General features: G+C 58.0%; 4 protein-coding genes across 4 annotated transcripts; 3 read left to right on the plus strand and 1 right to left on the minus strand.

Moving 5' to 3' along the window:
- Positions 1-1,079: 1,079 nt before the first annotated feature.
- Positions 1,080-2,496, minus strand: BKCO1_1200090 (glycosyl hydrolase family 71 protein; the record flags this gene model as incomplete). The annotated part of the gene is made up of 2 exons (XM_020270767.1): positions 1,080-2,342; positions 2,416-2,496. 2 exons carry the CDS (start codon positions 2,494-2,496, stop codon positions 1,080-1,082), a joined length of 1,344 nt encoding a protein of 447 aa, XP_020132635.1.
- A 609-nt stretch (positions 2,497-3,105) lies between these two features.
- BKCO1_1200091 (serine threonine-protein kinase ppk6) lies at positions 3,106-4,986 on the plus strand (the record flags this gene model as incomplete). The annotated part of the gene is made up of 1 exon (XM_020270768.1): positions 3,106-4,986. The coding sequence occupies one exon, from the start codon at positions 3,106-3,108 to the stop codon at positions 4,984-4,986; it is 1,881 nt and encodes a 626-aa protein (XP_020132634.1).
- Positions 4,987-6,942: 1,956 nt separating this feature from the next.
- On the plus strand, positions 6,943-10,591 carry BKCO1_1200092 (serine threonine protein; the record flags this gene model as incomplete). The annotated part of the gene is made up of 3 exons (XM_020270769.1): positions 6,943-7,169; positions 7,229-10,248; positions 10,311-10,591. The coding sequence occupies 3 exons, from the start codon at positions 6,943-6,945 to the stop codon at positions 10,589-10,591; spliced, it is 3,528 nt and encodes a 1,175-aa protein (XP_020132633.1).
- Positions 10,592-13,566: 2,975 nt separating this feature from the next.
- On the plus strand, positions 13,567-14,134 carry BKCO1_1200093 (uncharacterized protein; the record flags this gene model as incomplete). The annotated part of the gene is made up of 2 exons (XM_020270770.1): positions 13,567-13,873; positions 13,935-14,134. 2 exons carry the CDS (start codon positions 13,567-13,569, stop codon positions 14,132-14,134), a joined length of 507 nt encoding a protein of 168 aa, XP_020132632.1.
- Positions 14,135-16,034: the final 1,900 nt, after the last annotated feature.

A 16,034-nucleotide genomic window follows, 5' to 3' on the forward strand; every position in this document is an offset into this window, starting at 1 on the left:
AAATTATCACCGTAGCCTCGATCTGAGGGGGCTTATGCATTAGGTTGTTTAGTGTGGATATGCTATTGGACTTCCCCTACCCCACGCTGTGCCGCGCCCGTCATCCGACTACTGAACCAAAGTTTATCATCAGCCACACGGGTCCTTACCGCGTTCTTCCCAACAACTGCTTATATCATCGGAGCTTCCGGCTTGGCCCAGGTTTCTGAGATCGACGTCGCCACGCAGAGTTCCGACATTAGCTTGCCGTGAGTCAAGCCAAATGCTCTGCTGACTGATGCCTACTAAGAAAAGGAATTTCTGTGGCCAGAGCTACCGGGAATGCTCGGCCTTTTCGGCCACCGGTTCTCCAGTCGGGTGCGTCATCGCTTTCGTAAATGTTTTGAACGAATCCTCTCCTAAATTACGAAAATGTTCTAAATTAACTGATATTCGTATTGACCGTGAGCCTTGGATGTAGGTTCCAAAGGCCATTCTTTGTATGTAGCTGAGGTGTTCGTCTGGATGTAAATATAAGAATAAAACCGTACAATTGTATCTGGATGAGGAATTCCACTACGTATGTAGACAGGAACAATCCTTATCTCCAGACACGAGAACAGCCAGGTCCTGCAAACAGTGGGAGGCGGAGAGTCGTCCGGTGAGGTGCTCCTTCTTTGCTAATTGGCTGGAGATTTAAGAAGAGCAAGATGCTGAACGGCTCAAATACCTGGAGGACGTCATATTTGCAAGAGTTCCATTGACTCCGACTGCCTCAAGGGGCACGTTATCGTAGTCGTGGGCACTGTGGAAACATTCCTCCAGCGAAGCGGAAGGCCGAAGGTCTGGAGCGGCGGCGACGTGGCTGGCGTACCTACCGACGCGCAGCTGGAGAGTCACGTTCGCTGCAGTAGGCCGGAGAAAATTCGGAGTAGCGTTGATGAATCCTACCCACTGCATACCATGAGTTGTTACCGGTTCATGGACAGCTAACCCTAGAGAAGATTAATCAGAAAATTTGGTGTGCGATTACTTTACGATTTCAATTAATGATAAGACTATTTCCTTGCCAACACCACCAGTATGCCGAAATGCCCCAATCACAACTCATCATACGTATCAGGCACACCACCAACATACGCGTTGTAATTCCTCTCGCCGTTGGCCGGCTCGGCAACAATCGCATAACCCGTTCCAGTCAGTACCGTCTCGTCGTTTCTAACGATTGAGAACGTCACATTGCCGAGCTGCCCATTGAAAGCTTGGCTGAAGTGATTGGGACCCACGGCCGTGGCAGCGTGGGAGACGGCATCGTTATCGCCGATCTGGACCACAACGTTGGTGTTCGAGGCATCGCTGATCAGTGCGGTAAAGAAGACCTCGTCCTGAACAATGTCGTTGGGGTCCAGGCAGGTCTGGTAAGAACAATCGTTGCCCGTGACGTCCGTGGTACCAGCAGCCTTGGGTGTCAGGCGGTACCACCAGCTGATCTTCTCCTCAGTCACTTCCGGCGCCTCGCCATTCTTGTAGCGGGCGATGTAGTAGGGAAGGAGGTCACGCCAGTGCTGGTGGCCCATTCCCTCGACGTACCAACGGGCGTCGGCATTGTTCGCCGTGTCCTGAGGGATGCCAGCCTCCCAGATGGGCCCGATGTAGTGAGACTCGCCGTAGTCATTCCATGTGACGATCTCGACCCACTCGGGATCGACTTCCATGACCTGGTCCCAGCGCTGCGCCCACAAGTCGTCGCCACGCCAGAGCCGCTGCTTCCCGTAGCCCTCCAGGTCGGTAAAGAACCAAGGGCTGACACCCATCATGTAGTCCTTGTCGCCAAGGATTCCCTGCCAGGTGGTGTCTGGAGTGGTGGTCATGTCATTTGCACCTTCAGGCCACATATCCCAGCTGAAGAAGCCATCGATGCTTGCGCCGGCATCAATGTTTGCCTTCACCACATCCGACCCTGAGCCAGTCCAATCCGGAACGAGGTAGACATCGACCTCTGACTTGATGGTGGTCCAGTTGCTGGCGTAGGCGCCACCCTCGAATGTCGAAACGAAGGGCAGGCTGGTACCATCCCTCGTAGCCTTCTGGTAAGCGTAGTTCGACCCATACTCTGTCATGAGCGAGATGATGTCCTCGTAATCCCAGGCCCCTGAGCCACCTAGGTAGTCAAAGGAGAAGAAGCACTTGAAATCGCTGGCCAGATCGTTGGCGGCAGTGAAAGCGGCAGCGATCTGAGTGCGCAAGTCCTCGCTCAGGGGAGTGGCGATGTTCAACACGAAGCCGTCGATGCCGGACGCCTGGGCCAGCTGAATGTCGCTCGTCCATTTGTCAGTTGTGTAGGTCTCGTATACGTTCCCGACCTATGAAGTTGAGCATAGATTAGCAAGCGTCCAAGCAGCGCAGCTAATACGAATAAACAATCTCAAGCCGTACGATGAAGTGGGCGAACACGGCCTTTGCAGTGGCCTCGCCGGCCAAAGCAGTCAGTGTGGCAAAAACGGCGGAGAGCTTCATGACGAGTGAGTTCGCAGATCAACGAAGATCCGTTGGGCCGCGGGGGGTGGCAAGCGCCTGGGGTGGCGGCTGCTGGAAAGATTGGAAGGCGAGCGAGCCGATAGAGCGAGACAATCAGCACGGCATGGCTGCGAAATTTATAGATTGGCTCGAGCGATGCGAGCGATCCCTTTTCAGCCTCATAACAGCCTGAAATAGCATATCGACGTTCGACACCGTGCGACCCTCATGCCGGCCTGTCAGTTCACTGGCCCGACTCGGCGGCGGGTTAGTGCTGTGGAGACGGGCCGGAGCAGGAAGCCGGATCGGGCGAGGAGCAGAGGCGCCACAGCAACGTATTCGCAGTACGCGTCGACATTGCCAACAGATGGGGGCGGAGAGCGAGAGCAGTGAGTGGGCGCAGAGGGCGCAGAGGGCGAAGCTTGGGCTGCGCGCTCTCGGCCCGTCCGGCAGGGGAAGCGAGCGCCAGGCGCGATCTGGCAGGCACGGCCGACTCGGGTGGCCTGTGTCTAGAACAACTCTCTCCAACACCACCCGTTTAACTGCACTGAACCCACCGCGCCTCTCCTTCGAGCTGCACTTGCGAAGCCCCCCCGATCGCCATCCGCCATGTCGTTTGATCTGTTGGCCGAGTTTGGCAGCCCCGCGCCGCCGCCCCAGGGCCAGCAGAAACGGCCTCCGCAGCCGCAGCCCAATCCAGCGAGCTTCTCTCTGTTCGACGACCTTGCCGGCCTGAGCCAGTCTCCCGCGCCCTCCGGCTCGCCTGGCTTCGCATCCAGTTCGTCTAAACCCGGCGTGAGTGCCTTTCCAGCCCAGGGGCGGCCACCCCTCTCGGCCACCCCCGGCGCTCCACCAACCTCGACTCAAGCCGAGACCGGCAATGACGACGACTGGGGAGACTTTGCAGATGCACCCACCTCCGCCCCATCTGCAGCCCTAGCCAATCCAGCCTCTATTAATACCACCTCCCAGGCACCGGACCCGTGGGCTAGTCTCCGCACATCGACCAGCCTTGCCGGCACTAATGCCCCTTCTGGCTTCTCAACCTCGCCTGCTCCACCGCCAACCTTTAATCCCACCGCATCCAAAAATGACCCTTTCGACTTCAGCGCCTTTGGCGTTCCGTCGCGCCCCCAGAGCACGGCCGCGCAACCGCATTTCGCAGCTCCCCCGCCAGCCTTCGCAACCGTACCACCTGCAGCACCAGCCACCCCACGTGATCCAAATGTTCTGTTCGATGCCGAGAACATGTCTGAGGAAGATGATGATTTCGGTGATTTTGAAGATGCTGCTCCTACCCCAGCTCCCGCACTGCCGCTATCTGCGCCGATTGCCACCCCCTCGCCGGCTCCCGTTCCAAAACCTTCTCCCGCTCCTGCGTCATCACAGCCTCCGAAAGCCGCGGCTGTACCTGCCACGGCCCAACCGCTGAATATAGATGCGCTTCTAGGCGAATTAGAAATCTCCGACCCCCTCACCTCTGTGGCGCCGACATCGAAGCAGGATGACTGGAAAAAGAGCACGACTGCCAAATTCGCTTCGAAGACACAACCACCACAACCAGCCTTTGGCGCCACAAAGTCGCCACCCCCTCCGAAAACCGTTGCGAAACCGGCACCTAAGGCCACTGCCCCTAAATCCTCGCTGGCTAAATCATCAAAACCCATAGGTCCGGCCATCGGCTGGGACGACGACTGGGATGACCTAATCCCCACGAACCCTGCACCAGCGCCAGCACCGGTGGCGGCGGCTTCCTCAAGTTCTCTACCCACCGACTTCCCGGTCCCCACGCCGGCTCCCATTCCCGATCCCGCGCCGAATTCTCTTCCGCCAACAAATGTCCCCCCTCCCGCCCTTCTCCTTACACTGTTCCCAGCCATCTTTGCTTCCGCACATTCGTCTTTCTTCAGACCGCTCGGCACCCAGCCCTCTCACGTTCGCCCCAAGATCCTTGCCGACCAAGCTGTCGTACGGTTCCTGCGGGGATACCTCACGGTGGGCTCAGTGGCGGCTCGAATCATTGCCGGCCGCAAGTTGCGCTGGAAGCGTGACACGTTCCTTGCTCAGGGCATGAGCATCGGGCAAGCTGGCAAGGCTGGAGCCGGTGGCATGAAGCTGCAGTCGATTGATCGCACCGAGTCGACCAAAGAAGACCGTGAAGCCGCGGACGTTGTCAGAGCGTGGAAAGACCAGGTCGGCAGGCTACGGTCAGTGGTCGCGCAGGTGAACGGCAAGGATGATAGAGGGAGGAGCGTTGGTGCCATTCCAGAGCTCACGGAGACGATGCCGATTCGGGTTGCGAAGGAGGCGGAAGGGGCTCTTGCGAGCGTGAAGCCGTGTGCTCTGTGCGGGTTGAAGAGGAATGAGAGGATCGGGAAGGTGGACGTCGATGTCGAGGACAGCTTCGGAGAGTGGTGGGTGGAACAGCTGAGCATGCATAGGGCGTGTCGGAATTTCTGGGAGGAACAAAAGAACAACCTGAGGTACTGAGTGCAACAGGGGGCTGCTAATGACGGAGTATTGTGGCATCCATCTATATGCAGACTAGTGAGGTGGAACATGGCGTTGTCCAGAACTAGTTGCCTTCACGGTGGATGCGGAAAGAAATTGACCTACGGTGATTCTCTACGTGGGCAGTCGAAGCAGATGTCCCAATGTAAATGTCCTTTTAGGCATCCTTTCTTCATAGGGAGGTGAAGCAGATTTCTGGACGCAAATGTAAGTGTTGAAACCATACAAATGCATCCAGATGTAGGCACCTCCCCGGGGTCCCTCTCCAAAAAAAAAAGAAAGAAAAAAGAATCGAAAAATCAAAGCGAGCAACTACAAAGGTCCTGAGCAGAGTCGAGTAACATCACAGTTGTGGCGGCAATTGTGCTCCACGTCTCGGCAGCCTGTGGAAGCACGTAGACAGGTGCATGGGCGTGGCACCAAGAGCGACGTTGCTCCCAATAACCAAAGCTTCGGGTCGATTCACATGAAGATGAGCCTGCATGCTGCACCTTAAAACGCGGTGCCTATCTCGATGAGCTAGGCAGGGTCGGGGAAGCTGGTCCAGACCAGACCCCCGCCTGCATCAGACGTTCCGTGTCTTCGCATGTACCGTACCGTGCATTTTACCCCTGCGACGCATCGCAAACGCAGACGCGGTACTAGTCGAGACTGCGGATGGCCCAGCTTTACGCAGCGCAGAGAGCAGCAGCACGGTAGGAGTCGCGTGTCTGCGGAAGTGGATGATCGGAGCCCGGTCCGAAGCGGCACGAAGGTCACACGGGGACGAAGCGGGTGGAAGGGCGGGAGGGAGGCCTGGGGGTTGCGGAGGCCGGCAACACCAGGCGACCATCTCGGTAGCACGACGGCTGCTGCCTCTTCCCACGAACCAGGGGCGCCGGCACTGTGCCACGACCGCCTTTCGCGATAGGGCGCGGCGGCGGGTTGCAGGCTGGCCGGCCACGCGTGCGCCGCGGACAGGCTGCTGGCGATGGTCGAGCACAGCGGAGCGCCGAGCGGCGCAGGCCTCAGGCGGCGCGGCGGTCCGCAGCGCGGTTGCGGATGGTGGCAGGGCCGGGAGCGGTGTCGAGGCTGGGTTTGTCGTGTTCAGGGTCCGGTGGCATCAAGTCAGCCGAGTCAGCGACGATGACTAGCTTGGCTGAGTGCGCAGTCGGTAGAATGCGCGATGATGAAAAGACGCGGCCTCGCGCGCTCTCGCAACGTCTCCTACGCCCAGGCCGCCTTCAGGACTCGACAGCTCCCCCCAGCACCCCGCGATCTGTCGCCTCGCCGTCTCAGCCAAGCCCGCAAGCCCGCAAGCCCGCAAGCCCGCAAGCCTGCGAGCCCGTCTGCTGCGCGCTGTCTCGCCCACGCGTCAGCTGCTTGCCGCTCTCGCCCCATCACCACAGCTCCTCTGTGCGACGCAGGCCGCATTGGAGTTCTGTCACAAGCCAGCAAGCCAGCCAGCCAGCCAGACCCCCCGGCTAGCCCCATTGGCAGCCCGACAAAAACAGCCCCAAGCACCGACCCCGACCGCCACCGCGCGCTCTGCTCTCGCTCGTAGATCTGTGTAGCTGGAGCAAGAGAGGCCCAAAACCCCCGCGCCCGCGCCCGCCAACCCACGCCGGCCCCTCTGCCGGCTCCCCCTCCTGCCCTTCTCCCCCAACGCCCTGCTGGCCGCCCGTCAGCTCTCCTGGTATGGTTATGAGCACGCCAAATGACAATGGTGAGTGCGAGGCCCGTTGCTGCTGTCCGCCTGCCCCCGCAACCAGCCGCCGCCGCCCAAGCCGGCCCAGGTCACCCGTCGCCCAAGCCGGCAGCAGGCCGCACCGCGAGACATGATGCTCCGGGACGTGACCGTCGTGACTTGAGTAGAAGAGCGGGCGCAGCCGTCACGCCGCCCGCACATCCGATCACCACACCAACCGCAGCTCAGACCAGCGCAGGACAGCTCTGATGTGCATCTTCTCCGCAGGCTCCAAACCCACAAGCACCACGGCCCCGGAGCAGCTGCCGCCGCTGCAGACGTCCACCACCAGCGACCTCAAGCTGCCCAAGAACAAGAGCACCAGCAACCTCCTGTCCCACAGCAGCCCCGCCAACTCGTCCCTCGCCGTGAACACCGTCCGCCCGCGCATGTCGTTCGACGCAGGCACCTCGCGCGACTATGACCGATTGACGAGGTTGGTGACACGCGCGCGCGGCGCCCGCTCCCCTGCTGCTGCTGACAATGACCTGCCAGATCGCCCATCGTTCCTGAGCACGAGCATGGCCTAGGAGCGTCGGGTCTTCGCCGCATACGGCAGCAGCCGCTGCGTCCCAGCACCAGCGGAGCCACCTCGCGGTCTGCCTCGATCAACCTGTCCCTGCCGCCCACGCGTCACCCCTCGGCCTCGCACGTACTACCTTCCGGGCCCGGCACACCCGCCCTCAACTTCAGCGAAGACCTCTCCCGATTCCCCTCCGAGTCCCTCCACTCCTTCTCTTTCGCCCACCAGTCCGAGGATTTCATATACAACCGCCAGAATGTCTTGAAACGGTCCATAGACTTTATGCGGGACAAGCTGGGTTGGGCCGCCATCAATCCCGGCATCGCCAGCGCTCAGGCCCGTCTGAGCGGCGACCAGGAGCTGCAGAGCATGATGGACCTGCTGGCGCGCGCCAATCTGATCGGTGAGGAGGCTCTGCAGGCCCATGGCTTGGGGGGCAAGGGGCCCGTCACTGGCCCTGCGGATCCGTCCGGCGAAAATATTTTCGACAAGAGCTTCGCGCCGCGCTCAGAAAGCCCGGAGCCCTTGGACGAGAACACGCCCCTAACAAGCCCGAGGAGCGCCTCTGCCTTTTCCCCGGCCCTCAAGCCCACCATGGAGGAGGCCTTGGCACCCGAAAGCGAGTCGAGCGTGCTTTCGTCATCTCAGACCTCCGGCTCGCCCGGTGCCTCTCCGCACAAGCAGCTGTCCCGCTTGGCGTTGAAAAGGACATATACGGATACAGCACCACTTAAGATTCAGAGCAGGTTGAACGACGCCCTGGCCCAACCCTACTTGGCCGCGGAGCCTACTACATTTGCCGGGATTCAGGCCTTCTCCCCGAAACAATCGATTCCGCAAACACCCTTACCCTCCGTGCCCGGATCACACTCGAGCGCCAATGCCCCGCATGGACATGGCAGCCGCTGGGCACCAGCAGCCCAAGCTATTTTTACAACCGAAGCCCAGGCGCCATGGACCATCACCGCAGCAAACGACCTGGCTTGTCTTGTTTTTGGGGTGACGAGATCGGAAGTGCGGAAGATGGGCATCTTGGAGGTCGTCCAGCAAGAACGAAGGCAGTGGTTGGAGAACAAGCTAAGGGACCCTGAAGCCGGCTCCAGGAAGGCGTTGGAAGTCCAAGCGGCCCAGAAGCCCGTTCCTACGAGCAACAACCTCAGTATTGGCAACGGAATCACGGCCAAGTTGCTGAGCAAGCCTTCATCACGGGTATCGCAAAAGAAGAGAGCGAAGACCGACGATGGGAGTGGCTCGTCCTCTGCGCCGGGGAAAAACGTGAAGGGCGGCTTGAACCACCAGGGCAACAAGTCCAGAGGCGTACTACTATGCGGCGATGTCGTACCCATCCAGAAACGAAACGGCGCAACGGGGGCCGCGAGCTTGTGGGTCAAGGAAAAGCGCGGCGGCCTCATCTGGGTTCTTGAGGAGATCGCGGAAGACGTGGTGTTTGTGACGGTCGACGAAATAGGATCTGTAATCAAGGGACAGGGCGCGATAGAAGCGATCTGGGGGACCGAGCGGGTTCGGAGAGGTATGGACCTTGCAAGGCTGATTCCGGAGATACCGCGCGTGCCCGGCACCAACACGGGCGCCCTCGACTTCGATCAGATTTCCGAGCTCAAGACATTCACCGCCCGAACGCAGAACAGTATCAATATCCCTATCACCGTGTACCAGCTACCCGAGGAGTCGACATTCCGCGTTTCGAGTTTCCCTCACATCGCAGGCATTCTAGTCTTGAATGCCAGTACGCTTCAGGTCTCGAGCGCAAACACGGTCTTTTCCTCTTCGCTCTTCGGTCAGGCCAACCCGGATGGCTTGCATGTCACTGAATTGCTCCCCAGCTTCGACAAGATCCTCCACATCATGACCGACGAGGACGAGGTGAGCCTAGTCGACGGCATCGTCATCCCTGAGCACAGCTTCCGCCGAGCTCGTGCGCTGCTCGCGATGAGGGAAGGTAGAGAGGATGCAGCAGCAGTTTTCCTGAGGCCGAGCGGTCTCCCCGCGAAACACCGGGACGGCGCCGAGATCATGGTTGACGTGCAGATGCGTGTGGTCAAAAGTGATAAGTCGCCCAAATTTTCCGACAGCGTCATCGTCGAAAACGAGTCGGAAGAAGACCTCGAACATCATCCTGCTTCAGAAGTGGTTTATGCTCTCTGGATCACGTACTCTAGGCAGCTTCACGCAGTGAATCACGGAGTCGGTCCTGTGACACCACTCATGTCGCGGCCTGGAACACCACCTCACCAGCCTTCGCCGGGACAGTCGGTCAGCCAACTTCACCCGGAAGAGGCAGACGCATCGACGCCGCGACGAGAAAGCCCCCCTGTGTCCTTGTTGTCGAGGCAGATCAAAGAAGTGGAACCGCCATCCACTCCCAAGCGAGAATCAAACTCAAACCCAAAGATCGTGCACCAGCCCGCAACACCCGGCACGCCCGCCAAGAAGAAGACCATCGATGACTTCGTCGTGCTCGAGGACATGGGTCAAGGTGCATATGGTCAGGTGAAGCTGTGCCGGTACAAGAACGGGAGCAAAAAGATGGTCATCAAATACGTCACCAAACGACGGATTCTCGTCGATACGTGGACCCGCGATCGTCGCCTCGGCACCGTGCCGCTCGAGATCCACGTTCTTGACTACATCCGCCGCGACGGCTTCAAACACCCGAATATTGTAGAGATGGCCGACTTCTTCGAAGACGACGTCAACTATTACATCGAAATGGTGCCGCACGGGCTGCCCGGCATGGACCTGTTCGATTACATCGAGCTGCGGGTCAACATGGACGAGACTGAGTGCAGGAAGATCTTCGTGCAGGTGGCAGAGGCGTTGCATCACCTTCACACGAAGGCCAAGGTGGTGCATCGGGACATCAAGGATGAAAACGTCATCCTCGATGGCGAAGGCAACATCAAGCTCATCGACTTCGGCTCTGCGGCGTACATCAAAAACGGTCCTTTTGACGTTTTTGTGGGGACCATCGGTAAGACAGACACTTGTCCCTGGTTTTTGTTGCTGTCACGACTCTGGCTGACTCGAAGATAGATTACGCAGCACCCGAAGTTCTGGCTGGCAAGTCGTACCGTGGCAAAGAACAGGATGTTTGGGCATTGGGCATTCTGCTCTACACCATCGTCTACAAGGAGAATCCCTTCTACAGCATCGACGAGATCATGGACCACGACCTGCGGGTGCCGTACATCATGAGCGAGGAGAGCATCGACCTCATCCGGCTCATGCTCAACCGCGACGTCGATCAGCGCATCACGATCGGCCAGGTGCTGGAGCATCCGTGGTGCAAGATGGAGGGACAGGGGACCGGTTGATTCAAGTGGGTTGTCGGGGTGGTTGCTTCTTTCTGGGAAAAAGTACAAAGTGCCCGGGAAAGTGGGAGATGTTGTGTGATACCAGGGTGGTTGTTTGAAGGGGAAGCATGCGGATGACTTTTTCTTGCTCGGTAGCCTTTTTCTTATCATTTTTTCATTTTTGTGAGGGAAAACTCGGGGACTCTTTTCTCTCACGCTTCCTTGTCGGCTTTTTCGTTTTCCTACTCAAACAAAGATGCAAATCCATGGGGTCCCCCTCCTTTTCTTCCTTCGCTTGGGGTTGATGATGCGGCATCACGAACGCCTCGCTTTTTTTGAACCGAGAGAACACGGCAACGGTGATCGGCAAGAAGAGAAATAAATGGCATTAGATAAGCTTTCCTTTTAGCATCCGTCGCTCGCTACTTCTTGTGGGAGTTGTTTGTCCATTTGTGCGTTTCGGGCATTTCACTGGGTGGAAGGAAGATGAGAGACAAAAAATTGCTTCGAGACGGTCGGACATCTAGATGAGTACCATCTCCCTCCTCTCTCCATCTCGTTCATTTTCGGGCCTCCAAGATGTTGCTTTGTTTCCCTTGGGTTGTCTACGGACGAAAGCGTGCGAGAGATATGTTGACGACGAAGCCACTGTCAGTTTGCTAAAGGTGTGGTGTATGTGCGACAAGGGAATATAGGGAATTGCTGGTCTGAACGCAACCATTTCGCGTTGGTGCTGCTGCGTGTGTGCGGTGTGCTCGCCTCGAACGTTCTCTGCTCTCTGTCCTCGGTGGTTGACACACCCGACTCCCTCTGGACTCACCGCGTTGCGGCAGCCGTGTTAGATGGCATTTTCAAAGGTAGTGAGTGAGTGAAAGGCGGGCGCGTGTCATTCACGACGTGCGGGTGAGGCGGCAACGGCGCTAACCGGATCCAGAAGGGCGAGGGTGATTGAGGGCACTCACTCGCCCGTCGCGCCTTCCAAACAAGAGCCGACCCTGGGCGCGGCTTCCGGACTGGGCAGGCGCGGGGCTCGCTGGTCACACGCCGCCCGTACATTCACACGGCCGCCAAAATCTACTTAAACCCCGCTGCGCCCGCCCTCTTGCTCCTCTCTTCTTTTCTTCTTCATATCAAAATCCGTTCCTTTGAACCCACCCTCATCGGCCGAAAGGATGGCTCGACGCCCACTTCCAGCTGCAAGAAACAGAGATGGGGCCGAAAACGCCGCCCGACCGGTCAGATGTGGGGGCCAACAACCCGTCCTGGTCGACTGGTGATGGGGGCTCTGCCTCCTCGCCTTTCCGGCTGGGTATGGGGGCTCCGCAACCTTTCCCACTGGGCGTTGCGCTCGTCGAGGGGTCCTTGCACCTACACACCTGTCTCGGCGATTCAACTCGGCGGGACAGCCTGGTTAGGTTGGGACTTTGTCGTTTCGACTTTGGCCCGGGACTCCGAGACCGTTGACCATCAGAGCGGAGTGGTGACTGGCGGCCCGACTTGATGACGCTGTCGAGGAAGTTCAGAGGCGGGACAGAACCTTGGTGGCCACTGACCTCAATCGTGTCTGATGGCCGTCGAGAGTCAGATACCCGACAATCGGATTATCGATTTCTAACTCCTGCGTGGAAGGGGATCGATACAGCAACTGGGTGTTGAGCTTTTTGCTTACTCGGCACTCGTCGCGACGCTGGTAGACTTTGGTCTACACTCACGTCGGCGGCGAGTGTCGGGCTACCACCCTACATAACCACATGGAATACATGATTTGATTTGATTGTCTTGTGCTGAAGTGAAGTCCAGACTCTTGCCGTGCCTTCGCCTTGACGCAGTCCGCGACCTCCCTCACCTTCCGTCTGCCACCGACACCCTTTACGCATCGATCACTTAGCCCGACCACGAGCACGCACGCTGGCTGTGAACTCAAGGCCACGCCAAAAGTCACTGCGAAAAGCCGGGGGGAAGGGCGACGAGCTCGACGAGCAACAAGCCGGCTGTGTCGTGGCGGTGCAGCGCGGTCTGAATGCCAAGGTCTCCCTGCGGCATCCCAGACTGTTGTGGCGGTGCTCGATCGGAACCGTTGCCAAAGTCGGAAACAGTCGCGCATCAAGCACGGAACAGGGGGGATTTGGCGGAGAAGCTTTGCTCGATGGAGCCGATTGCCGTACGAAGCACGATTCAGAATGTTCCGATTCCTGTCTCCAGGCAACCCACGAAGCCACCTGCTTTCAGGCCCGCTCGATTCAATTTCCGAGATATGAACCTTGGGCTGAGCATGTCGGCCTCTGCCCTGCGTGCTTGCTTTTTTTTTCCTTTGCTGGCGGATTTGATACCTACAATGCTGGAACGACCGCCAAAGAGTTATGTAAACCCGTTTCGCATAAAGGATCCGATAGACTGACAGCTCTTCAGGGGCTGGAGTCAACGACGGTCTCCTGCGTAGAGACGGGGAGTGTGGGGAATGTCGTGTTCGATGGAGTTCCGTGCTCACGACGTGGTGCGATGCCCCAGCGGATGTTTTTCCAGAACAGTGGGTTGAGGTCGAAACAGCGTGTCCGCTGTGTAAACACGTCTCCCTGATATTGGCTACACTCTGCAAAGCAAAGTCGGGTGGCTGAGTCTCGCTGCTACGTACATGGCCAGTCGTGGTGGCGGACAGCACTGGATCGAAGCCACTGGCTGCAGCTGCGAGGCGTTTCGATTTGAGAGGCGGAGGTTTATAAAAAGAGTGGCGGTCAATCCGGTGCCGGCGGGCGGCCAGTGCCACGTGCGGCGCGACGATCTCAGCCCAACGGTGTAGCCTTAGAACGTCATTCGAACAGCGCACTGACCCGAGAACGCCTCCTATCTCGTATTGCGTTGCCACGGCCATGGCTATCCCACACTATATAACCACCACGCCAGAGCGACACAACGCCAATCTTCAAGCCACAGCCGTTGATCCAAATCAAGCTCAGTCGATCCATCCATTCGCTCAACCACACACACAATAATTCACCATGCGTGCCTCTACCTTCTTCGCCGCCGCCGCCACCCTGGCCACCGCCGTCTCTGCCGCCGCGGTCCCTACCTTCGCTAAGCGCTACAACGTCACCGAGGCCTGGGGCGAGTGGCAGGTCACCAACTTCACCGCCAGCAGCCACCCCTCCAACGCCAACGTCGACTTCCAGATCTGGTGGAACCAGGGCTACTCCGGCCCCGCCAAGTGCAGCGTCAACGGCCTCACCGTCGGCGGCGACGGCGTCTGGTACGACTGCGAGTCCGACGCCTCTCCCTTCCGCTTCAGCCTCAACCAGGACTGGAACCGTAAGTTGTCACACTCTTTTTTTTTTCCCCCTCGATGATAGATGTGCTAACCCGCTAGCAGAGCTTTCCCTGTCCCAGAACCTGTACCAGACCGGCTCCATCGTCCACCTCAACGGCACCGCTCCCTTCGACATCAAGTGGGGCTCCAGCATCGCTGGCTCCGAGGCCACCGCCGACCCCTTCTACGTCCCCGTCCTCTCCGTGTCGAGCACTCTGCCCAACGGCACCACCACCGCTCCCGTCTTCTCCTCCAGGAAGTAAGCGGGGGCCAGCCATCTTTCGTGGACTTGTTGGTCAGAGAGAGCTTGATCGAAAAATCATTTCGCAGGCGCGACGAACGTATCTGATGGGCCAGCACGGAACTGTGCACTGGCAAACGAAATCAAAAGTCAATGTATAATTTAGTAGTCAATAATCATATCAGTACGGCAATTCCAGCCGCAACATTTGAGTTCTTTGATATGTTGGTGAAGTGGACAGTGATGATGTTTTGTGGTTGAACGTGTTCGTCCGCGAGAGCAGGCGCCATGGCCATCTTTGTCTGATGTCGAAGACATCGCTGGTAGGTAGTCGGAAATGGAACTTGGGCTTCTTGTCGGTAAATCCGTACTGGCTTCGTGATCATGGCCCAATCACCACGTTTCTATCCACTGCAATGAACCTCTAGACTATGAATACTCCTACGGCCTGGCGCCTAAATTGACGGGAGTTATTATTTATATATCCCATTGAATGATCAGTACCACAATCAGCGATTCTACCCACGTCTTTAGGCTGATGATTTATCAAAACCAGCTGGGAAGACTTGAATCGTAGTCGATTCTAGCATGACCCCAGAGTGGTTATCACATTCATGTCATGTGTTCGAATCCATTTGGAGTCGTGACTGTCCACCGAGTTTCACCCTTCTATTGTGTTATGCTGGCAGCCATTGCACTTCTGCCTGTAGAGCACGTGAGTGGTCACCGTCCGGGTACATTCACCACATAACTAGTACATCCCCACCCCTTGCTTTCCACCTTCTTCCGCCAACCAACAACGGCCAGTTACTGAGTCCATATGGTAGAAGAGAATGCGTGGCACACGTAGGAGTTCGAGAGGCGTGTCAAAGAGGAGACGCAGGACGTCGCCGCTCTCGCAAGGCAGTACCACCCCGATGGTCACTTGTGTTGATCTAGACTGCCCATCTCGGGAGTAGTGGGGTCAATGTCAACGCCAGAGGACCTAGAGCACGACATTGCCACGGGCTCCACCGCACGCGCCAACTACCAGGTCAGCCAGGCTTCGGCGATATCACCCACCACCCCTTCCCACGTGGGTTCGTCTTTTAAGAAGCGCCGAACCTCTCAAACCCTACCGTTCTAGGCGAGGGCGCCCCCGTCCCGGGAGATAGCGACGTTAAACTGTACCAACGGGATTCCGAGAGGAAGTCCTACACATTCCTTTGTCTTTCTTTCCCATTTCCTATTACCAAAACGTAATGGCAGTAGCGCGAGGCTACTACGTATCGGAGGAACGGGTTACTTTTTGCTTTTTTTTCTTGCGTTCCTTGGCCTCGGCGAGGCGTCCGCGGTTTTCACCGCACAGTGAACTAGTAATGGCAGAGGGAATGCGCCTCTGCGTATTGGAGGGTTTGGTTTCACTTTACTACTTCATTTTCCACCTCCGGCTTCCAATCCTCGATCGTTCCTTTTTTTCGCTCCACCTGGGCTCCAGGTCCCGTGGAGAGCCATGACGGATCACGATCCGTCAAAACCGACCCCCGGGATATGTCACGGGCCAGGAGTCCAGAGTCGATTCATGATGCCCGGATTACCTTTCGCTATCTAGATGCCGGGATCGTCTTCCAGTATCCCGATTCTGCCTTTGCCAGCGGAGGCCTTCCTCGCCGTCCGCGCCGACGTCAAGCCTCTGCTGCTCGCACGTATAACACTTCAGGCCGCATACATGCTCCGTCTGGAGCGTGTAGGCCTCGTCCGCCCGAGCCGGCGGGATGCCGGCGCCATACATGGGTGCCGTCTTGTGCCATACTAGCTGCAGCCTTGTCCACCATCGCCTCCACGCACTCCTGACAGGCGCCCGCGCGCGGCAGCCAGAGAACATGACAGTCCTCGCAAGTAGTATGTGACATAATTAAACTCTGTGATGTCCTCCTCAAGCC

The sequence above is a fragment of the Diplodia corticola genome (genome assembly GCF_001883845.1).
Source record: "Diplodia corticola strain CBS 112549 chromosome Unknown scaffold12, whole genome shotgun sequence".
Lineage (NCBI taxonomy): Eukaryota > Fungi > Ascomycota > Dothideomycetes > Botryosphaeriales > Botryosphaeriaceae > Diplodia > Diplodia corticola.